The sequence below is a fragment of the Phocoena sinus genome, chromosome 11, assembly GCF_008692025.1.
Source record: "Phocoena sinus isolate mPhoSin1 chromosome 11, mPhoSin1.pri, whole genome shotgun sequence".
Lineage (NCBI taxonomy): Eukaryota > Metazoa > Chordata > Mammalia > Artiodactyla > Phocoenidae > Phocoena > Phocoena sinus.
The window spans coordinates 72,912,380-72,936,335 of NC_045773.1; the positions used below are offsets into that span (position 1 = coordinate 72,912,380).

The 23,956-nt window shown below is 44.7% G+C and overlaps 1 protein-coding gene and 1 non-coding gene across 2 annotated transcripts in view; one reads left to right on the forward strand and one right to left on the reverse strand.

Annotated features, from left to right (window-relative positions):
* The window catches only part of SPATS1 (spermatogenesis associated serine rich 1), a 52,255-nt gene that overhangs the window by 9,270 nt on the left and 19,029 nt on the right, over positions 1-23,956 (forward strand). The window contains exons 2-3 of the mRNA XM_032650179.1: positions 19,146-19,231; positions 20,176-20,345. Of these exons, the coding sequence (XP_032506070.1) occupies positions 20,219-20,345 (127 nt within the window). The 5' untranslated portion in view covers positions 19,146-19,231; positions 20,176-20,218. The remainder of the gene's footprint in view (positions 1-19,145; positions 19,232-20,175; positions 20,346-23,956) is intronic.
* On the reverse strand, positions 1,905-2,009 carry LOC116762952. The gene has a single exon (XR_004352379.1). It is a non-coding gene; the product is annotated as a U6 spliceosomal RNA (small nuclear RNA).

Consider the following 23,956-nt stretch of genomic DNA (forward strand, 5'->3'; position numbering starts at 1 on the left):
GTCCAGGTGTCCATCAACAGGAGAATTGTGGTATGGTCACGTGATGAAATACAACTTAGCACAGTAAAAGAACAAACTACTGATATATGCAACATGGATAAATCTCAAAAACATGCTGAAGGAAAGAAGCCTTCCACAGGGCTTCCCTGGTGGAGCGGTGGTTAAGAATCCGCCTGCTTGGGCTTCCCTGGTGGCGCAGTGGTTGAGAGTCTGCCTGCCGATGCAGGGGACATGGGTTTGTGCCCTGGTCCGGGAAGATCCCACATGCCGCGGAGCGGCTGGGTCCGTGAGCCATGGCCACTGAGCCTGTGCGTCCGGAGCCTGTGCTCCGCAGCGGGAGAGGCCACAACGGTGAGAGGCCCGCATACCGCAAAAAATAAATAAATAAATAAATAAAGAATCCGCCTGCTAAGGCGGGGGACACGGGTTCGAGCCCTGGTCCGGGAAGATCCTACATGCTGCGGAGCAACTAAGCCCGTGCGCCATAACTCCTGAGCCTGTGCTCTAGAGCCCGTGAGCCACAAGTACTGAGCCCTCGTGCCACAACTACTGAAGCCTGCGTGCCTAGAGCCCATGCTCCGCAACAAGAGAAGCCACCGCAATGAGAAGCCCGTGCACCACACGAAGAGTAGCCCCTGCTCGCTGCAACTAGAGAAAGCCTGCGTGCAGCAATGAAGACCCAAAGCAGCCAAAAATAAATAAAATAAATAAAAATAAACTAAATTAGATCAAGATATTTAAAAAAGAGAAAAAAAAAGACGACTTCCACAGAATACGTACTTCATGATTCCATTTCTACAAAGTTTTAGAACAGGGAAAATAATTTTTTAACCTGATTTTTTTTTTTTTTTTTGGTGGTGCTATGAGGCTTGTGGGATCTTAGTTCCCTGACCAGGGTTGGAACCCGGCCCCTGGCAGTGAACGCGCGGAGTCCTGACCACTGGGCCACCAGGGAATTCCCTAATCTGATTTTTAAAAAAGTGGTTGCCTCTGAGGGTAGGGCAGACATAGACTTAGGAAGGACTTGAGGGAACTTTCTGGCATGCTGGAAATGTTCTTTCCTCATAGGAGATGGTTTACGCTATTGTATGCATTTGTCAGAATTCATGTCAAAACATTTCTCAGTATGTAATTTTTCCAGTTTTTTTTAATGTGGTTAAAAAACACATAAAAATTACCATCTCAACCATTTTTACATGTATGGTTCAGTGGTATTAAGTACATTCATGTTGTGCAACCATCACCACCATCCATATTCAAAACTCCTCCTCTTACAAAACTGAAACTCTGTACCTGTTAAACAATAATTCCCTGTTCCCCCATTTTCTCCAGCCCCTGGCAACCACCATTCTATTTTCCATCTCTATGATTTTGGCTACTCTAAGTAGCACATGTAAGTAGAATCATACAGTATTTGTCTTTTTGTGATTGGTTGATTTCACTTAACATAACGTCCTCAAGATTCATCCACACTGTAGCATAATGTCCTCAAGGTTCACCCACGTTGTAGCATATGTCAGAATTTCCTTCCTTTTAAGGGCTGAGTAATATTACGTTGTACGTGTAGACCACATTTTGCTTCTCCATTCATCTGTTGATGGATGCTTGGGTTGCTTCCACATTTTAATTATTGTGAATAATGCTGCTATGAACACGGGCATACAAATATCTCTTTGTGACCCTGTTTTCACTTCTTTTGGGTATATACCCAGAAGTGGAATTGCTGAATCATAGGGTAGTTCTATTTTTAATTTTTTGAGGAATGACCATACTGTTCTCCACAGTATGGCTGTACCATTTTACATTCCCACCAAGGGTCCCCATATCCTTGTCAATACTTGTTATTTTCTGTTTTTCTGATAGTAGCCATCCTAGTGGGTGTGAGGTGTTATCACAGTATTTTTTTTAACATGGAGCATTTCACAGAATTTGCATGTTGTCCTTGTGCAGTGGCTGTGCTAATTTTCTCTGTTTCATCCCAGTTTTAGTATATGTGCTGCCAAAGATATATTTTACAAACAACAACAACTTCTAAACATGCAAGAAGAGTTGAACTATTTTTGTTAACAAGAGTAAGGGTGGAAAATGCTAGGAAAAAAAAACCAAACCCTAAACAAATAGAGTCTAGTTGATGATATGCATACTGAAATATTTAGGAGTGAAATGTCCTGGTATTTGTACCTTACTTAGAAATGCATCAAAAATTGGATGGATTGGATTGATGGATGGGATGGATGTGTGATAAGGTGATAAGGCAAATATAGGAAAATGTTAACAATTGTAGAATCTAAGTGGTGTGTATATGAGTGCTTACTGTAAAATGCTTTCAACTTTTCTTTATGTTTGAAATTTTTGTGATAAATCTTTTTTGGGGGATGAAATTTTCTTTGTCTTGGAGAAGTTTTGCTCTGAAGGACTGAGATTCCTTTAGTGAATGTGGGACGCGAAGGGCTGAAAGGACCCCCTTCAGTAATGCCGAGCCCTCAAGGGGAAACCGTGTAGAACCAACTGGCGTGGAATTCGGACCCTTCAGGTATATATGTGTTTTGGGGTGGGAGGGGGAGAGAGTAAAAGGATCAAGGGGACCAGGTATGAAGAGTGGGAAAGAGGGAAGGTAATTAGAATCCACCTTTGAATTTCCATATGGACAAGGAGATTACAAATATTACTGGTTTTCCTATTGTTTTAGGCACTTAAAGCTATAGAGAGTCACGATAGCAATGTGAGCTAGCGGAAGTCCGCTGGCCGATTGGGCAGGATTTCCAAATGACATGATAGCACCAGGGCTTACAGTTTGGTTCTCAGGATTGCAAATCCAGAAACTAAAATATCTGGGTAGTTCCCTGGTGGCCTAGTGGTTAGGATTCCAGGCTTTCACTGTGGAGGCCCGGGTTCAATCCCTGGTTGGGGAACTGAGATTCTGCAAGGCATGTGGCACGGCCAAAAAAAAAAAAAAACAACTGAGCGTGCCCGGATCATGCTGGCCCACTTCACAGGCGATTACTACACAAGCCAGAACGAGGAGACATGGAACTGCCAAGTGGATCAGACACTTGAGGCAGATGGCCATTGCATTCTGTCTCCCATGGGAATGAGAACAAGTGTCTTAGAAGCGTCCTTGGTGAGCAGAACAAGGTAGCCAGGGGAGTAAGTAGGATGATGGCTTAGTGGCTGACATCACTGACCTCGGGTGGCCAGATGCATGCCTGCAAATCCAACTGGAATGTTCACCTGGGCCAAACTTAGCATATACCATCCCCTGGACAGAGCTGGAGACACGCTCTTGCATTCTTTTTTTCATTAGTTTTTTTTTTTTTTTTTAATGTGGACCATATTTAAAGTCTTTATTGAATTTGTTACAATACTGCATCTTTTTTATGTTTTTGGTTTTTTGGCTGCGAGGCATGTGGGATCTTAGCTCCCTGACCAGAGGTCAAACCCACACTCTCTGCATTGGAAGGTGAAGTTTTAACCACTGGACCACCAGGGAGGTCCCAACTCTTGTGTTCTTGACCCTTGGTCTTCTCCTTTCTAGACCTTATGCTTCTAGACGTCATGCATCTTCTATTAACAGATCTTTTCTTCATATGACACAATGGATTAGGTTGTGACATCTCAAGTCAATTATCCCATGACTATTTAAAAAATTTATATTTATTTATTTATTTATTTTTGGCTGCGTTGGGTCTTTGTTGCTGCGTGCAGGCTTTCTCTAGTTGCAGCGAGCTGGGACTACTCTTCGTTGCGGTGCGCAGGCTTCTCATTGTGATGGCTTTTCTTGTTGCGGAGCACAGGCTCTAGGCATGCGGGCTTCAGTAGTTGTGGCACATGGGCTCAGTAGTTGTGGTGCACAGGCTTAGTTGCTCCGTGGCATGTGGGATCTTCCCAGACCAGGGCTCGAACCCGTGTCCCCTGCATTGGCAGGCGGATTCTTAACCACTGCGCCACCAGGGAAGTCTTTCCATGACTTCTTAACCACACCTTTGCATGCCACCTGTAGCAATAGTCAGAGGTACATAAAATAACCTGTGGTTGGGGGGCAGGAGGTGCTAAGAAAGTAGAAAAGGTGATGGTAGAGATAAATAACCTGTTAAGTACCCCAGACTATTTAAGTCAGACCCTTTTCAGGGTTTCTGATCTCTATGGGTTCTGTTTGGATTTTAATCCTATGAGTTTTTCATGCCTCTCACTTACCCTTCCCAGCTGATACATGGAACCGTTTTCTTTTTAAAGAATGATTCCTCCTCCTTCCCCTTCATTTTATTTTTTAATTTTTAAAATAAATTTATTTATTGATTTGGCTGCATTGGGTCTTTGTTGCTGCGTGCAGGCTTTTCTCTAGTTGCGTCAAGCGGGGGCTACTCTTTGTTGCGGTGCGCGTGCTTCTCATTGCGGTGGCTTCTCTTCTTGCAGGCATATGGGTTTCAGGAGTTGTGGCACGTGGGCTCAACAGTTGTGACTCACGGGCTCTAGAGCGCAGGCTCAGTAGTTGTGGTGCACGGGCTTAGTTGCTCTGCGGCATGTGGGATCTTCCCGGACCAGGGCTCGAACCAGTGTCTCCTGCATTGGCAGGCAGATTCTTAACCACTGTGCCACCAGGGAAGTCCTGGAACCATTTTTGATACCTTGGAGAGTGGCATTTTTCTGTGCACTCTGTTCCTACAAATGCATTTTTGGTTTCAGCTAAAGCAAGACTCTACTTACCACTAATGTTGAATCTGATGGGATCTTCTCTCATCATCTCAGCTGCAGCCCCTAGCAGAGCATTCTTTACCTGATTGGCAGGTAGAAAAGTGTACAACATCACTACCTTGGCTAACCGAGGTATTGTAGGTGTTTGTCAAAACTCATGTCAAAACATTTCATGGTGAACAGAAACAGACTCACAGACGTAGAAAACAGACTTGTGGTTGCCAAAGGGGAGAGGAGTGGGGGAGGGATAGATTGGGAGTTTGGGATTAGCAGATGCAAACTAGTATACGTAGAATGGATAAACAACAAGGTCCTATTGTATAGCACAGGGAACTATATTCAGTATCCTGTAATAAACCTTAATGGAAAAGAATATGAAAAAGCGTATATATATGTATAATTGAATCACCTTGCTGTATAGCAGAAATTAACACAACATTGTAAATCAACTATACTTCAATTAAAAACATTTTATGGTGTATAATTTTTAAAAAAACTAAAGCAATATTGAATCTAGTTGATGATACGCATGCTGAACTGGTTAGGGCTAAAGCGTTCTGATATTTGCAACTGGCTGTGAAATGCATCAGAAATAGGATGAATTGAGAGGTATTCATTTTAGACAGTGGGGAAGAGGACTCAAAACTTGCAGGCCATGTATAACAGAGCACCATCATTTAGATACTGATTTTTTTTAAAAAGTAGTATTTATTAACATTTTTCTAATTTCAGAAGAAGAGCATGTGTATTGTAAAAAGGCTGAAGATTAAGTAGTTTCATTTAAGCGTGGTTGTGAGTGATAGGGTTGTGTCATGGGCCTGAGATGATTTGGTGCTGTGAGGGGAGGGAAAGGCAGGTAAGACATATGGAGAGTGTGTCAAGGAGCCCAGCCCTGTGGCTCGGCAGTGCGCTTGACTAGCCAACAGTGCTCCCTGGGGGAAGTGTCTGGGTAGCTTTCCCAGGGGCTGCACAATTAAGAATACATTCTCAAGCCAATCATCTGTTGATGGGCACTTGGGTTGCTTCCATGTCTTGGCTATTGTAAATACTGCTGCTATGAACATTGGGGTGCATGTATCTTTTTGAATTAGAGTTTTTGTCTTTTAGAAGATGTGGTATGTAGACAATGGAATATTTATTACTCAGCCATAAAAAAGAATGAAACATTGCCATTTGCAGCAACATGGGTGGACCTAGAGAATATACTTGGTGAAGTAAGTCAGATAGAGAAAGACAAGTATTATATGATACCACTTATACGTGGAATCCAAAAAAATAATACAAATTAGTCTATATACAAAACAGAAACAGATTCACAGATATAGAAAACAAACTTATGGTTACCAAAGGATAAAGGGGGGGAGGGATAAATTAGGAGTATGGGATTAACAAACTTATACCTAAAATATCTAAAAGCAACAAGGATTTACTGTATAGCACAGGGAACTCTATTCAATATCTTATAATAATCTATAATGGAAAATAATCTGAAAAAATATATGTATAACTGAAGCACTTTGCTGTATACCTGAAACTAACACAATATTGTAAGTCAATTATACTTCAATTAAAAAGAGAAAGAATCCATTCTCCTATCAGAGTTGACCAAGGGCAGTGGTTCCTGTGGAGTGTTTTTTCCTTCCTTGAGAGTGTCTGGACTAAAGAAATTCTGTATGTAATGCTATGAAAACATCTCCAAAAGTGAAAAGAATAGTGTGATTGTATGCTACTGCTGTGTACAAAGGATGGAAAAAACCCACACATCCATATTTGCTTGTAGTGCTCTGGAAGGGATATACGTAAGGAAGAACAGTGGTTTCTGCCAGGAGTGGATGGAGGTGGGGTCTGTCCCAACCAGGGATGCAGTGGGAGGGAGGCTTTCCTTGTATACTTTTTTAGAGTTTTTGATTTTGCAAGCTATATAAATGCATTTCCTATTGAAAAATGAGTAAATAAAATGTAAAAAGAGAGGATATAGGATAACATGAGACAATGCTCTCCAGTGCCTTGGAACACATCAAAATGGGAAATGTTAAGGCTTTGGCATTCCCTGATTAATCAGAATTTCAGTTACAAAGACCAGCGCTACACCGTGAGCTACACCGTGAGCATCAGGGACTCTGTGTCTTACGAAGTATTGTGCACATGGCTCTGCCATCAAGGTGCATTATTTTGATATTGGTTTTACTTCTCTTTGCTTTTTTATTTATTTTTATATTTTGGCCACGCCACATGGCTTGCAGCATCTCAGTTCCCCGACCAGGGATTGAACAGAGGCCTTGGCAGTGAAAGCACTGAGTCCTAGACACTAGATCACCAGGAAACTCCCCTCTTTGCTTTGTTTTGTATTTTGTGCGTGTATTCTACAGGTAAGTTTGTCATCACCCCCTTACCCTTTCGCAAAGGTATATGGGCAGACCCCTGCCTATATGTGCGATTTGGAGATGCAGAAGTGTGTTGGCTTCTAGAACACATGCTGCAAAGGCCGGCATCGTCTGATGGCTGTGCCTCCTGGGAATCAAATCAGCTCACTCGCGAGAGCATCAGAATTCCCTGCGGCTTCCTTCTTTCTTGTCGTTTGGGCTTTTAGGGATGGAGATAGTCACTCTGGCTTTGGTCTAGAGACATATGAGAAGCCCTTTCCGCAATAAGTATTTAATAAATTAACACAGATTACCATTATCCCTTCCTGAAATGGGGCCACTGTCTGTCTGTAAGGATGTCTGGAGAGTGGAAAAGTAAACACAGAATTAGGAATCCCAACATTAATGCAATTTGCACTTGCTGTCAGCTTACTGCCCTCGTCTTTGAGATGCCATTAAAAATGTATGCAGGATGTGAGTGAGATAAAACATATCAAAATTCAAGCTGATTCCAATTCACACTGACACTCCATTTCTCTGGTCCTCTGGCTTCCAGCGGCTTTAGCCATCTGGGACACAGGCCGGAGCCTGAGAGTGAGGGAAGAGAGCCTCTGAGCAGTGAAGGTGCTGCCATAAAGCTCAAAAGGCTCAATTCAAAGGAGGGTCTTTGCCACACTCCCTTGGTCTGTGGAATCAGTAACTTATTTTATATTAACAATGGTAGCTCTCCCTTACTGGGCATTTACTGTATGCCAGGTAACATGCTTTCTGTGTAGTAACTTATTTAATCCTCATAACAACCCAGCAAAATAAGTAACTATTAGTATTCCCATTTTACAGATGAAGAAACTGAGAGAGGTTAAGTGACTTGGTTAAGGTCACACAGACAGTGAGTGGTAGAGCAGGAATTTGAACCCACGCAACCAGGCTCCCGGGCCTAGCTTATTAACCACCTCTACTCACCTCCCATCTGAGTGTGTGTGTGTGTTTAGCACATATAATTCTACAAAGCTCTGATATTTGGATTTGGTTTTCTAATTCTCTGCAGACTAGGGAGTGGGGCCACTAGAAGCAAGCACATGCATAACCTCAGGAGGCAGACTCGTGGGCTGGTGGTGACTGAGGAACAGAGAACCAGTAACCTCAAGCGGTCTGGTCCTTACTAGCAGTCAGTCCTGCACATTTCAGCTGTCCTTGCAGGAACCACCAGACACAATAGAGTAGCATGATTCAATTTATAAAGATGACTGTGGCAGACACTCTAAGCTGTCCCTGCTATTCAACTTCCCCTTCTCTGTCTTAGTAATAGAACCCTCAGCTTTTCCATGGACCATGCTGCTGGGTCTTATACTGCTAGGTGTGGCCGTGTAGCCCTTGGGCCAGGAGCAGAAGTGAGATGTACCAGGTCATAGAAGCTCTGCACTTCTGCCTTTCCTCTCCGTGGGCTGGGATGCGGTCTCAGGGGACAGGGAAACACCCAGGGATTATAGCAAAAGATGTAAAGAGCTTGGGTCTCCAACTCTGTGGAGTCACCACGGGTACCCTGGACTGTTCATTGCTGCATTGTTACATGCGAGAGAAACTAGCTCTCTTGTTGAAGCTGTTTTAAATCTCTCTTAGAGCAGCCAAACTCACAAGCCGATGGATACACCCAGGGCATCAGGGAAAGGTTACGTTAACGTTTGCTGTATTTTGTTAACAATCAAGGAAATATTCAAAGCATTTTAGAAAGTGTTACGATAACAAGTTTTGAGGCCTAATGGGAGCAACTTTAATTATTTGGAAACATCCCCAGAAACTTTCGAAATGCTGGCAAAAAAAGAGCATACTCTACTTGGTTGATGTGATAAGCAGAATATGTAAATTCAGTTCAGTTCCACAGATATTTATGGAACAGCTACTTCGTGCCAGGCAAGGCCAATAGAGTCCTTGTCTTCAGGGAGCTGACAGTCAGGGTTGGGGGTTGGGGGGTGCAGGAACACAGACAGATGAGCACATGGATATAAAAAGTGATCAACGCTGGTGGGCACACACCCCGTCCTGAGTTGGGACATCAAAGAAGACTCTTATTCGGAAGCTTTGCTGGCCGCTGTTCCACCTCTTGGCAGGGTTAGGTTTTCCTTAAAGAGACAAGTACTTGTGTTTTATGGAAGTTAGGGCGGAAAAGCTCATCCAGAGGCCTTGAGAAATGTGACCCATGAAACTGACACCTTGAGTTTCCCCCTTTCTTCTTTCCTTCTTCCAAGCTCCCCTCATCCGTGGGACAGATTCCAGCAAACTTTTTAATTCTACTTTATTATTATTTATTAAAGTATAGTTGATTTACAGTGTTTCAGGTGTGCAAGAGTGATTCAGTTATATATGTACATATATCTATCCTTTTTCAGATTCTTTTCCATTATAGGTTATCACAAGATATTGAATATAGTTCCCTGTGCTATACGGTAGGTCCTTGTTTATTTTATATATAGTAGTGTGTATCTGTTAATCCCAAATTCCTAATTTATCCCTCCCAGATTCTAGCAAACTTTAGGGTGTTATGGTGCCCTCTTGGGATGTGGGTTAAAAGATACTCCCTAGGATATACCTTCCAGGAATCAGAAGGGTCTTCAGCTGAGTATCTTTTCTTTCATCTTTAAATAGTGGTAAAAGTGGAAGGAGCAGCCAGGAGCCTGAGGAATTAAAACAGTGTCCACGGAAGCATGGTCAGCGCTCGTTCTCTTTCTCTTTCTCTCTCTCTCTCTCTCCTTCTTGTCCTCAACGACAGGCTGATAGGCTGATAGACGATGGACCAATTATCTCAGTCTGGCTGTCAGTTCTGTGGGTGATGATATTACCCCTCCCCGAGCAGGGGACTTTGGGGATGATAAATTAAAGGTATTGGAAGGCACTTGGCAGACTGAAAGTCAGTAATTAATGACTTCAGAGCAGTCTTGCAGAAATATTGATGCCTGAGAGACGCTTGATGTTTTCTTTTCCCCAGACAGTATTAACTCCGGAAAAGAGTCCAGATTATGATAGGGCAGAGGGGTGAGTTGCAGAACACAGCGGAGAAGCAAGGAAACTTGGAGTAGGGCGGTCATGAGAACTGTCTTTCCCTGAATGGTGGTTCAAGGCTGGCTTCCTTGGGGTCTCACTCCAAACTTTTTGCTGACCTTTCCAGTCCCCAAAGTTAAGACCTGGGCCTGATTTTAGCTGAGCCCTAAGTCAAAGCCAAATGCCAGCAGTTTACGCTCATGAACTGAAAAAAAATTGCCTATAATTTTATTTTAAGGAAAATTGTTTTCTTTCACACACACATGTACATACACATACATAGACATGTATAAATGTATATACACACATCTGTAGACACATATATATATGTCAGTATTTTAATTTAACTTTTAACAAAGATTGATCACATTTGTTTTTCATGCAAAACTTTGTGACCAGATTTTTTAGGGAATTCCCTCCCTGGCAGACCAGTGGTTAGGACTCAGCACTTTCACTGCCAAGGGCCTGGATTTGATCCCTGGTCGGGGAACTAGGATCCCGCAAGCCAAGTGGTGTGGCCAAACCGTTCCCCGCAAAAAACAAACAAGACCAGATTTTTTAAAAAGCTACTAAAAATGGAATAAATAAAATACCTAAGCAAAAAGCCCTTGAATTTTGCTGAAATGGAATTTCAATTATAAATGAGAAGGCTTTGATTTATCCTGGATGAGTTAATATTGTCCTCTTTGATATAATAGATAAATATACGGAGCGGTAACTGTTTAGCATGCTGCACTAAGTACTTGAATTTCGATCTAATTTCTCCCAGAAAAAAAAAAAAAAAAAAAAAGGATAAAATTGCTTCCTGATGTTCTTAGGAGAGAGAATGAAATCCATTGTATAGCCTTAGCAAGCCCTGTGTCCTGAGCCCTGCCTCTCTCTGCTTCATTCTCTGTTGTTTTACCTGATTTCATTGTCTTCACTGCACTTATTTCTCTCTCTCATTCTCGTATCGTTCTGCTGTTTAAAACAGTCATGGGAGGGAATTCCCTGGTGGTCCGGTGGTTAGGACTTGGCGTTTTCACTGCCGTGGTCAGGGAACTAAGATCCCACAAGCCAGGCGGTGCGGCCAAAATTTAAAAACAAACAAACAAACCAACAACAAAAAATACGTATATATATAATATATATAGACATATACACACACACACACGCACAAACACATACATACATATATATAAAGGTCATTGACGATACAGACCATAAACTAGTGGTTAGCAGTGGGGAGGTGGGGAGGCAATATAGGGGTGGGGCAGTGGAAGGTACAAACTCTTGGGTATAAGATAGGCTCAAGGATGCACTATACAGCACAGAGAATATAGCCAGTATTTTGTAGTAACTATAAAGTAATCTTTAAAAATTGTGTAAAAAATAAAAAAAAATTTAAAAGTCACTGAAGTATAACATAGGTGCAGAAAGGTGCACTTAGGTGAACTGCTAGATGGATTTTCCAGTGGTCATGGACTTTAAAAACATTTATTTTTATTGTAAAATATACATTACATAACATCTACCATTTTAACCATTCTCAAGTACAGTTACAGTGTTGTGCAACCATCACCACCATCTGTCTCCAGAACTTTGTCACCATCCCATGCTGAAACTCTATACCCATTAAAGAACAGCACCCCATCCCCTGACCCCCAGCCCCCATTACCACCATTCTACTTTCTTTCTCTATAAATTTGACCATTCCAGGGACCTCCTATATGTCCGTGGACTTTCAATATGAAGTGGACTGGCTGTGGCCTTGAGACCAGACACCATCTGTCTCCCATTTCTTTTCATTTGGTGTAAGTTTATTAATGTCCACCTGTGTGATGACAGTCCCCAGCCAGCAATGGTGCCTCGAAGACTGTTCTCATGGATTTTTCTCTGATTTTCTGTCGTCACCATGAGAAACTGCTATGCAGCTGATGTCTCAGTGTCAGATCACGGCCTCCGTGTAATAGGAGCTGCCAACTTCACAGTTAATTTCCCTTGCCCGCCTCAGTAATAAGTGGATTTCGTTACGTGCTCGTCGGTGATACGAACGCCGTCTTTTAGAATAAATCTAAGTCACGTTTGAAGGATGCTGCCTTCCAATAATGATGATTTCTGAATGTTTCTTCCTCTGCTCTGAAAGACTTGCGTTCTGAATCTGAGGGCTTTGTATCCAAGAGTGTCTGTTTAAAAGAAAAATGTGTTAAGTATGCAGCTCTACCTCTTTCCTGCCCTGACCCCTTCCCTAAATCCGAATCCTGTTTAGCTGAGGAAGGAACATCTGGAACTCTTCAAGGCCTGTTGCATCCGGGAGAAAGGCACATCTGGTTTAGAACATTTCTGGAAAACAAAAAAGCAGGATAGGAATTTGAAAAGATGGAAGTGTGATGAGAGGACATGTCCATTCCTTACTTCAGAGCACGAACATCACGAGCATGTTGCTTTGGAGGAAGTGGGCAGTCCTGCAGCCAAGGCCTTGCTCTTTCCAAAGCCCCATAGAGTGAACCAGTGAGCGATACAGGTGTCAGAAAAGTGGACCACAGTTTGTTATAGGCGTTGGAGATGACTGGAGAGGAAGATGTTTTTCCCTTCACTTGTGCGGTAACAAGGACCAGCAGCCTCCTAACCCCATGGCTGTTTTGGTGGAACTCTCGAGGATGGACGTGAAATTCACTGGATGAAATGACCATTCTCAATTCATCAGACCCTCCCTGTGCTTGAATTACACATCCACACCCTGTACCATGGGACTTTGTATTATCCCCCGCTGGTGTGGATGGAGTACATGTCCCCACTTCAATGGTTTTGAGTTTTCTCATGTATTATAATTTGCTTTGGCCAACAGAATATGGGTGGAAGGGATGGTGTGCCAATTCACTCAACCCCTCTTGTGCTTATGCCATTTGACATGAGAAGAACATGCCTTGGGGATGTTCAGCAGGATGCCTCCTGCTGATTTCAGGAGAATGAGACAAATCCTTGTGGAGTGAAGCTGAATCTAAGGGACACCCTGGAGCCAGGCTGACCTGAACCTGAAGTAGATTGATCTTAGCTGACTTCTAGATCCATGGGTGATAAGAATGTATGCTTGTTGTAGGTCACTGAGTTTGGGGGAAGTTTGTTACGGAGCATTATTGGGGCAATAGCTGACTCATACAAAGACCAAAATGCAGAAGCAGAGAGAAAAAGGGTAAGTGAAGTAGGTGGCTGACGTATGAGTAAGGAAGGAAGTGGTGGTGGGATCTGAGGATAGAGCAAGTGGGGAAAGGCCTCCAAGAAGAAGAATGAGGTGGACGAGAGGAAAGGAATACTGCAGCTGCAGCTCCCTCAGACGGGTGGTGGGAAAGGAGCAGTGCGTGCACGTGCGCTCACACACACACACACACACCCTATGCCTCTGGTGAGCGCTGGGCCTTTCTGCTGTCTTTGTTCAGTGTTGCCAATGTCTGAGAGGTTTCCAGGGAGTATAAGTTTGATTCCTAACAGGGTCTAGATGTCCAGTTTTGGGGTCTACCTGGGCTTATGGTCACATTGTATCAATGGAGCAATAAAAGAATCTAAAAAATATGACAATAGTGAATACAACAAAAAAGCAGACTCACAGATACAGAGAACAAACTAGTGGTTTTCAGTGTGCGGGGGCAATACAGGGATGGGGAGTGAGAGGTACAAACTATTGGGTGTAGATAGGCTACAAGGACATAATATACAACACGGGGAATATAACCAATATTTTGTAATAACTGTAAATGGAGTGTAACCTTTAAAAATTGTATAAAAAATAAACCAGCAAAAAAAAAAAAAAAAAAGAATAAGAAAAAAATGAGTGCTCTAAAGACAGAACTCTGCTGAGTGTGTCTTGGCTCCATTAGCTGGGATGTTCCCTAACTCTAACCAGTTATTAACACAGGGAACCAGCCCTCCAAAACGCAGATGCCTGGTGTGAGCTGGGTTCTGTAAGGTCTTTTGACCTTGAGGAAGTTAATTAACTTCTCTGGGCTGAGATTTGGAGGTAATGGAAAGAAGAATATTACCCATCCCACAGGACTGTCATGTGAGTAAGCGAGAGTGAAAATCTGACACAATGCCTGGCGCAGGGTAAGCCCTCCATAAATCAATACCAGTAACCGTACTGCCATTTTGAAAGGAGAACGGATATCTGGTGTTGAGTAAGAAATGGACATATGTTATTTTCCTTGAGCCCAGATATTTAGTAAAGGTAGGAGTCCCACCAAATGGACTATGATACCTGACCAAGCCCTGGACTCTCCCTGGCAATCCTCTAAGCAGAAAGCAACCCTCCCACCTTTGGTTACCTTGGTCCTCATACCACGTCAGCCCATCTCCCAGCTTTTGTTTTCATTTTTTCTCTTTTTCTCGGGGAAGTCTGTTTATTCTTACGCTTGTAGGGAAAAAAAGCATGGAGGTGGACCTGAAGGGGAAGAGGGCAAAGCTGAGCGGGACACCCCATCTCACCACCAGCTTGGGCTGTGGCCGTACCATTTTCTAGTTGGCTTTTCCACCATGAGCTAGGTGACCTCTCTGTCACACCTAATGTTTTATAAAATGGATCACATGACCTTTATCACAACATCAGCTGGGGTATTTTTCCTCACACTGGTTTCTGGCACTAACTTTTTTTTTTTTTTTTAAGATTTTTCTCTTCTAAATTCTTTTTAAAAAATATTTATTTTCTTTATTTTCATCTTTATTTTGTTTTTGGCTGTGTCGGGTCTTAGTTGCAGCACGCGGTCTCTTTGTTGGCGCGTGCGGGCTTCTCTCTAGTTGTGGCGTGCAGGTTTTCTCTCTCTACTTGTGGCACGTGGGCTCTGTAGTTTGTGGCACGCGGGCTGTCTCGTTGAGGTGTGCAAGCTCAGTAGTTGTGGTACGCGGGCTTAGTTGCCCCGCAGCACGTGGGATCGTAGTTCCCCAACCAGGGATCGAACCTGCGTCCCCTGCCTTGGAAGGTGGATTCTTTACCACTGGACCACCAGGGAAGTCCCTCTGAACACTAACTCGAATTTATTTTCCGAGTTTACTGTGTACATTTGCTCCATTTCTGGCTTGCACCCTCCTTTTCCTGGGGAGAATTTCCTAGATTTGCCTGGCTTCCCTAACCCAGACATTTTTACATTTTTCTTTGAGTTTGTGTGGTGGAGCCCATCCACCCCAGGAGGAAGTCTTCCCCATTTGCTTCCTAAAGCTGGTGCTTCAGAAGGCTCTTTGTCCCTGGTCCTGGTTCAACACCTGAGTGGGAGTGGGACATGAGGGGGTTTAGCAGCCCTCCTCACAGAGTGCAGTGTGAGCAGGGTAGGGGGGATGACCTGACCCCTTCCCAAAGGCCTCTGGCTCTAAAACAACTTGCAGAAGTGAAAAATTGCATCTACTGTTTTCTCTCCTCACCCCTTCCCCAACAGAACAGGCCGGATGCTGTTCAGCTCCTCTTGCATCAGATTTGAGCTGGTACTTCATAGTTAGAGAAATCAGTTATAGAAGGAAATGCTCTTAACAAAAGTGCATACTTACTGGCTTCTTAACGTGTGCATGTCATGCTAAGCGCTTTACGTTGTGTTTATTCATTAATCCTCTCAATAACCTTATAAGAGCACATACTAAGAATGCTCACAGGGCTTCCCTGGTGGCGCAGTGGTTGAGAGTCCGCCTGCCGAGGCAGGGGACACGGGTTCGTGCCCCGGTCCGGGAAGATCCCACATGCCGCGGAGCGGCTGGGCCCGTGAGCCGTGGCCGCTGAGCCTGCGCGTCCGGAGCCTGTGCTCCGCAACGGGAGAGGCCACAGCAGTGAGAGGCCCGCGTACTGCAAAAAAAAAAAGAATGCTCACAGTAGTGAGGGCCCTGCCTCTGAATCTAGAGAGAGCTGATTTAAACTCCATCTTTGCCAGTTACTAATGGGACTAGTACTTTACCCCTCTGAGTCTGTTTTTCATCATCTGTAAAATGGGGATGATTCTTACAACACTTTACCATTGTAAGAGTTAAATGGGATAATGAATGTAAAGAGATTAGCACATCATAGGCGCTCAACTGCGGAAGGGACTGGGTTTTACTCACCTTTGAATCCCTGCCCTTAGCACAGTGCCTGGCACATAGGAGGTGCTTGGTAACTGTTTCCTGACCTGAACTGGTGGTGCGGCCCTTTGAGCATTTGGGAGCTGGTGGTGGTAACAGGTTCTGAGGTACTAATGCTCCCTCTCGTCCATCTTTGCCAGGCCCCCTCTGCTTACCACGGAAGGTTTTCAAAGACGATGGTGCATCAGTAATCCACTGAACACCCATTTCCCCAGCGCCCGCTTTGTAGGAGGCTTGTGATGCCTCCGCCTGAAGGCATCAGTAGAAAATCTCCCATCACATTTTATTTCCCATGTCCTGGATTACACTGCCCTCTGGTGTGTGTTTATGGGACAGCATGTCAAATGAGGGTTTGTGGTGACTCTTCACCTTGGGGAAGAGAGGCTCCCATACTTGAGCTGTTTGCAGTGCAGCTGGGGGGAGAGGTAATGTTTAAGACCCCCCCCCCAATTTAGCTTGAAACTCTTGAGGTTTACCAGACACAAGAGGCTTTTTACCGGTGTCCCTGACTGCCGGCTATCAAACAATGCCATCCTTCTAGGCTCAAAGTTTCTCGCCGCTGTTCTGCTAAGACCCGAAAGGAACAGGAGTAGAGTTTATTTGATATCACTCCCCCTCTGCTGCCTGGTTTCCTCTAATCCCCGGACACCTAGTTCTTACAGCTACCTCACTCTGTGCTCTAAAGGGTCTGGAATCGCAGCAGGCCAAGCAAGAACGACAACGTCCGGACCCTCCCGATTCGGTGCCTGCAACACCCGCGGGGGTCCACCGGCTTCCACCACCTGCCTCACTCTGCTGTCCCTTCTCAGAGCTGAGCCCCCAATCAGTAAACAAGAAGGGGGGTTCCGCAGGGCAGAGGGGTCAGTGGGGCTAAGGTCCAGCTCACCTTGCTCTCACCTTGCCATGGAACCTGCTAGAAGCGTTTGGCTTTTACGATTAGGTTGGATCCTGAAACTGCCGATATGCAACCACTTGTGACCCTCAAAAACAGCAATTTCAAAACAAAAACAAGAACAGAAAAACATCGTACTTAGACACGTAAACCCTACTTGTGCTAGTGGTGGCCGCAGAGTCCCAAGTTCCCCCGGCTCATTCAGACCCAGCTCACGGCACGGAAGTATCCCAGATTGCAGAGCAGCAAGGAGGGCCCTACAGCCCGAAAGAAGGTCAAGTTGATTTCGGGGGCCCGGGATCGGCCCCACTTACTGCGTCAACCCTCTGTACCCACGCGGGTCCCGTGGTGACCTCCACGCCGTGCTTGGTTTGGGGGGCGCAGCCAAAAGAGGAGACGCCAGTGGGAGACCCTGGAGAAGCCCGTCTTGCCGGATGGCGCTCGCCCTCCAGGCTGTACCAGCAGGCCTTTCCGGGAGCTTCAGGAGGTCTCAGGCTTCTGGACGCATCGAGCACCCCAAACCCTCACGTCTGCTGCCGAACCCGGGCAGTCCAGCTGCGCACGTGGGAGGCTTCCGGGGCTCCGCCGCCCGGAGAACCCCTTAGGTGACTCCCGTGCCCTGCCAGACCTCGACCAGGCGCAGGAAGCATCTAAAACTTGCCCAACGGATGAATGCATAGTGTCCCGGGAGGCTTTAAATCTGCAGAGTAACGGAAGGTTTACGAGCCCGCAGTACGCAGGACACTTAGGATGAGAGAGAGTTTCGGCCCTGCAATCTACCCGGCTGCCCCACAATCCCCAGACCAACAGGTCTTGATGTTTTGAAACCTGGTGATGCAGGTTAGAGGCCTGGTCTCTTTCTTTCCAGGAGGATGCAAATAGGAGAGGGGCTCAGCTCAGGCCATTTAAATCAACAATCCATCCACCCATTTATACATTCATTAAACAAATGGTTATTGAGTGTCTATATGTGCTAGGCACTGTGCTAGGTGCTTGGTATGTAGCAGGGAACAAAACAGACAAAAATCTCTGCCTTCTTGGCATTACAGCATTTTAATAACTACGCTGTTGCCCAGCTAACACTTCTATTAGAAATGTTACCTCTTCTACCATGGGATAATTAAACAGATAAAATGTGGTTTTAAAAAAAACTTTAACAAGAGGAAATCATCAGGACATAATGTGATATTTTAAAAAGCATTCTAGAAAGTTGTATATGTAGTTAAATTCCACTTATGTTAACATATATGTTGGGAATTCCCTGGCGGTCCAGTAGGACTCTGAGCTTTCACTGCCCCAGCCCGGGTTCCAACCCAGGTTGGGGGATTAAGATCCTAAAAGCCGCGTGTCGTAGCCAAAAACAAACAAGCAAACAAAAAACCCCAACGAAAACAAAACCAAAAACAGAAACACTTATGTGCATAGAAAAAAGGACAGGGAGAAAATAACTCCTAAATATTAGTAGTGGTGTGGTAAGTTGTATTTTCTAAGACGGTTACAACAAGGTCCCCCACCCCCTAGGCTCTTCATACAATGTGACCTGGATTCTCCCAGTGAGAGGTGTAGTCAAAGTTCCCTCTCCTTACATCCATGGCTATGGATGCTTCTGCCTGATTCTCCTGGGATGCTCCTATTTGGGACCCAGATGCCATGCTGTGAAGAAGTACATGGAAAAGCCATGCGTAGGTGATATGGCTAAAGCCCCAGCTGAGGTCCCAGTTTATGGTCAACACAAGTCACCAGACATATGAGTGAGAAAGGTCCAGCCACCTTCTGACTGCAACCACATGACCCCAAATGGAAATAGCCTAGCTTAGCCTAGCCAACCCCCAGAATCAGGAGATAATAATGATTGTTGTTGTTTAAAGCAATTTCGGGGCAATTTCTTATACAGAAATAGATATCCAGAAAAAAGTGTTTTATCTAGATTGTGGGATTATGAGTATTAACAATATTTTTTAATATTTTTCAAGATTTCTACAATGACCACTTTTTTGTAATAATCAGTAAATAATTTTCTTATAGTCACTAAAAAGATTATTAAAAATAAAAACACAGTCTGATTTTTTTTTTTTTTTTTTTCACTCCACCAGGGGAGGAATTAGGCCAGAATTTGAATTGAGGGACTTAAACCAGACTTGGAGAAAAAATCTTTCCCTGCACGATTGATTACATGCTGGTAAGTATTAGTAAGATAAGTTTAAATTGGTATGATGGAGAGAGTGGTAGATTTGGAATAAGAAAACTTGGAAATGAATCTCAGCTTTCTGGGTGACCTTGAGCAAGCCCTTGCTCAAATTCAGCTTTCTATTTTGAAAAATGCAGCTGGCTGCTTAAGGAAGATAACATCCACCAGGGAGCCTGGCCCAGAAAAGGCGCTCTGAAGTGGCAGGTGATCTTGTCTAATCCAAGCCAATTATAAGCGGGCATCTGCAAGCTCTGTGGAGGGCTTATCCTTCACTGCCACCAGGGGCTACAGTCCCGATAATGAAAATTGCCTGGAGAAGAACCACAACTCTTAAAAAGAAAAGAAAAAAAATCCAGAAACACCAAGCCGCTTTTCCAGCGGTCCTTGCCCACGACGCCCCACCAAGGCTGGAGACTCTAGTTCTAACCCCTTCAAATGACTCCATCACGTGCGGAGGCCCAAAGAGCCCCGGGATACAGAGGGAGGAGGACCGGGAAGCCCAGCCTGGCCGGAGGCGGCGGCCTCGCGTTGCTGGGCAGGTGTCCTGGCAACTCCAGAACGCGCCGCCGCTGGAGGAGCAGGTGGCGGCGGCGTCCCTCTTGCCCTTGGCTCTTGGTTCCTCGGCCTGGCGTTCGACAGTTCGGCTGCCGGTTGGGGTTGGTGCGTTGATGTCGGCTGCATCCTCCTTGGAGGTCTCCGAGCGTAGAGCCAGGCCTCCCCTGGGGAAAGGGGTGGAAGGCCCATCTCGGTGGGCGGGGCGAGAGCCCAGGGGAGCTCGGCGGGCATCCAAACCGGGAAGCGCCCAATCAGGGAATCTGAGGGAGGGAAGCTCTTATTAAGAGGCCAACCCTGCCCGCCTGACTTTCAATGGCCCGTGGAGTTTCTGTTTGTTTTGACTGATGCCTTTCTTACAAAGGTCTTTTCGTTGTCTCCAGGTTGCTTTTAATATTTAAAACCGACACATGCATAGCTCCGTCCATGGACACTGGAAACTGTCCACGGGGCTGTCAACTCCCCCCCATCTACACAGCGATCTGCAGCAGTGAGCTGGAGAAGGTTCAAGAGAAAGGAGACTCTGGCATGACCACAGGAGAGTGGAGATACAGTTGAGTTTAAGAAATCAGGAGGGCTGGGTGGGATTTGGTTGCTCTATCCAAGTACACTAGAGTGAGAAGGCATTTTTAAAAAATTAATTAATTTATTTTACTTATTGATTTTTGGCTGCATTGGGTCTTCGTTGCTGCGTGGGCTTTCTCTAGTTGTGGTGGGTGGGGCCTCCTCTTCATTGCAGTGCGCGGGCTTCTCATTGCGGTGGTATCTCTTGTTGCGGAGCACAGGCTCTAGGCCCGCGGGCTTCAGTAGTTGTGGCACACAGGCTTAGTTGCTCCACGGCATGTGGGATCTTCCCGGACCAGGGCTTGAACCCATGTCCCCTGCATTGGCAGGTGGATTCTTAACCACTGCGCCGCCAGGGAAGCCCAAGAAGACATTGTTGAAGTTTAAAAGGAGGCTAGTTTGGGAGCATGTAGAAAGAACTTCTTGTATTAATACTGTCTGTATTAACTGAAGATCTGATAAGGCAGAGAGCAGCATCAAAGGAGAGCTTTCATAAATGACCTCCCCGGATCTCCTAACAGCCAAGAGGTATATTACAAAGAGTAATGGGGGCCAGAGGTTTGACCTGCCCAGTGCTTCAGTCAATAAACGGTGAAACTGGGATTTGACATGAGTCTTACGGTCTTCAAAGCCCAGGCCCTTTCTTCTTCTTCTTCTTCTTTTTTTTTTTCTTTGCTCATATATTAGATTTGTGGCATTGTGTATTGGATGGGACAACTCAGGTGGAAATTATGAACACTTTAATGAAAGGTTTAAATTAAATAATGGATGGCATGATTGGTTCTTAAGGCTGAGGAGGATGTTTGGGAGCGCATCTGCCTTCAGAGAACAGTGCCATGGAGCAGAGCAGCCACAGTCTCTCAGAAAACCTCTGAGTGAGTACAGATAGGTGGGTGGCCTTCATGCTGCAAAAAGGGATTGTAGAATGCTCTGTGTCTGCCCCATCAGATCTGAGCTTGGTCTCTGGTCTCCTGTATTCCAGGTCTGTAATCTCTTAATTTGTAAGTGCTGGGAGAGGATGGAGGTATGATTTACTACCCACCTACAAGCGGGCGCCAGTAGAGCGGTAGGAGTTTGAGCCATTCATTGCCCAACGTGGCTAGTTCAGCAAGGAGAAAAAGGTTCTGGGATTCTAGCTTTAAGCTCCAGACCTTCCTGCAGTTTTCGGGTTGACCAGGGGGATAAAGGAGGGACCTGCTGTTTTAAGGGTGGGTGGAGGGGCTTCAGGTTTCTGAGTTAGGGGTACTGGAAGAGCACCAGCGTCTGAGATCTCCAGACCACATTAACCAAAGATCCATGGCTTCTTTTTCTGCTGGGTAGGTGTGTCTACTTAGGAGACCACATCTGAGCTCAGCTTCACATGGAGCCCACGGGCTTCAGGAAGGAAAGGGGCTCCATGAACCAGCTAAGGATGAATGCATAACTGTGGGGATATATGCATTTTTCCAGCAGAGAGGGCCCACTGCTTTCATTAATTCTTGGGGGAGTCTGTGATCCAAAAAAGGGTTAAAAACCATCATCCTAGATCTTTAGTTTGTTTGTTGAGCAGATAAGCAGGGATGGGAAACTGAGTGTTTGGTTAAAGAGTACCCACATTAAGCTAACTTGGCTTGCTGTATTATTTTCTCCCCACCAGACAGTGCTATGGTGTAAATCTACTGAGATGACAATTGTGTGAAAGAGCCTTGGTTATGTAAGGTGTTATTCCTGCCTAAAGAAATGGAAATAATTATCGTGAATTCCACAGATGTTACCGAAGAAACAGACTTTCTATCTTTTTCTAAAAAATTAATTAATTAATTTTTGGCTGTGTTTGGTCTTCCTTGCTGCGCGTGGGCTTTCTCTAGTTGCCGTGAGCGGGGGCTACTCTTTGTTGCGATGTGCGGGCTTCTCATTGCAGTGGCTTCCCTTGTTGCGGAGCACAGGCTCTAGGCACGCGGGCTTCAGTAGATATGGCACACAGGCTTAGTTGCTCCACGGCATGTGGTATCTCCCTGGAGCGGGGCTTGAACCTGTGTCCCCTGCATTGGCAGGCGGATTCTTAACCACTGCACCACCAGGGAAGTCCCAGAAACAGACTTTCTTCTAAACTTCTTTTTCTTTTCTGATTCCTTTCTAGTCATCAGAACCTTCTCTTGGTCCTTAAGGTTGGACCATCTTTTCGTATTTCATAGAGTTTTAGCGACTTGTTAGGATTTTCTATCTTATGACTCACTGGATTTTAATTGCATTTGAGTAACAATTATCAAGATGAATGGTGACCCTTTTGAGAAGGACGTTCCTTAGGTTACAGTAGCTCACCCCAGCCTACAGTGCTAGATAGAGAGGTGGGATACGCAATGGGAGCTGGGCACGACAGGTCATTGACTTGCTGAAAGTAACTCGATGTTACTCTACACAGTGGGAACATCAGTTTCAGAATGGGTGGGTTCAGACTTGCATTTCCAGTCCTCTTCTCCTACCTGAGGAGATGTGGAGGGGCAGCCTGAGGTCATGCTTAAGTGTCTCTAGGTCATGTTTGAGGCTGAATTACTACTAGGAAGACCCGGAAGTCAGCTGGGTCTAGAGAATGTGTCATTTGAGCAGAGCCACTGCTCTTCCCGCCCTGGTGGGTCAGACAAGTCTGCTCTTATAGCAAGCACAGGCCACTTTCTAGAGTGTTGCCAGCACGAAACTTCTAAGCAAACAAAGAAATAGGCTACATTTGTAGATGTGATTTCAATGCATGCTACTCAAGGTCGCATAATACATTTACATTTTGCCCCTCAAATTAAAAAAACAAACCCCAAAATCTTGTGAGGGGCCCCCTCTGATACCATCCCTAGCAGCCAATCCCTGCTTTGATGAGCTCTCCTGTCTTCTAGTGGCCGATATACAATGTAAAATGTTTCCGGGCTGTGAAAAGGCAGCCCCTGTTAAAACCTCTGGGCAAATACTATCATAAGTAAATGCTATGATAAGTAACTCAGAACTGACATACAGGTCTCAACCTAGAAGACATCTCTGCTCTTGATCTTATTTTTTCTCCACATGTGTGGATCCCTTCTGCATCCTTATACATACATTTCACACCTTTTTTCATAGATGTGTTTCTAGAAGTAGAACCTTGGATGAAAAAGGCACTTCTCATAGGCTTTGGAGGATGTAAATGGCCAAATTGCTCTTCAGTGAGATGGAGATATTTTCAGCAGCAATGTACAAGAATGCCATTTCTCCAAGCTGTGCCAGCTGTGGGTATTTGCAAAATGATAGTGAATAATAGTATCTCATTTTACGTTCAGCTCTTTTACTAATGTAAGGATGAACTTTTTTTTCCAAGCGTACATAGGCTATTTGGGTGTGTGTGTTTAATGAATTACCTAATAATGTCTTTTGCCCATTTTTTTCTCTTGGGTATTTATTTTCATCTTACAAATGTTAAAAAACTCATACTTTGCCATGATTATTAACTCTTTTTCTTATTGTGTATGTTATAAATTTCCTCCCAGTTTAGAGTTTGCTATGGAAGTTTTAAATGTATATGTATTTAATCTATGCATCTTTCTTTTATTTTGCCTGTATTTGATATCTTTCTTAGAAATAACCTCCCCACTCTGACAT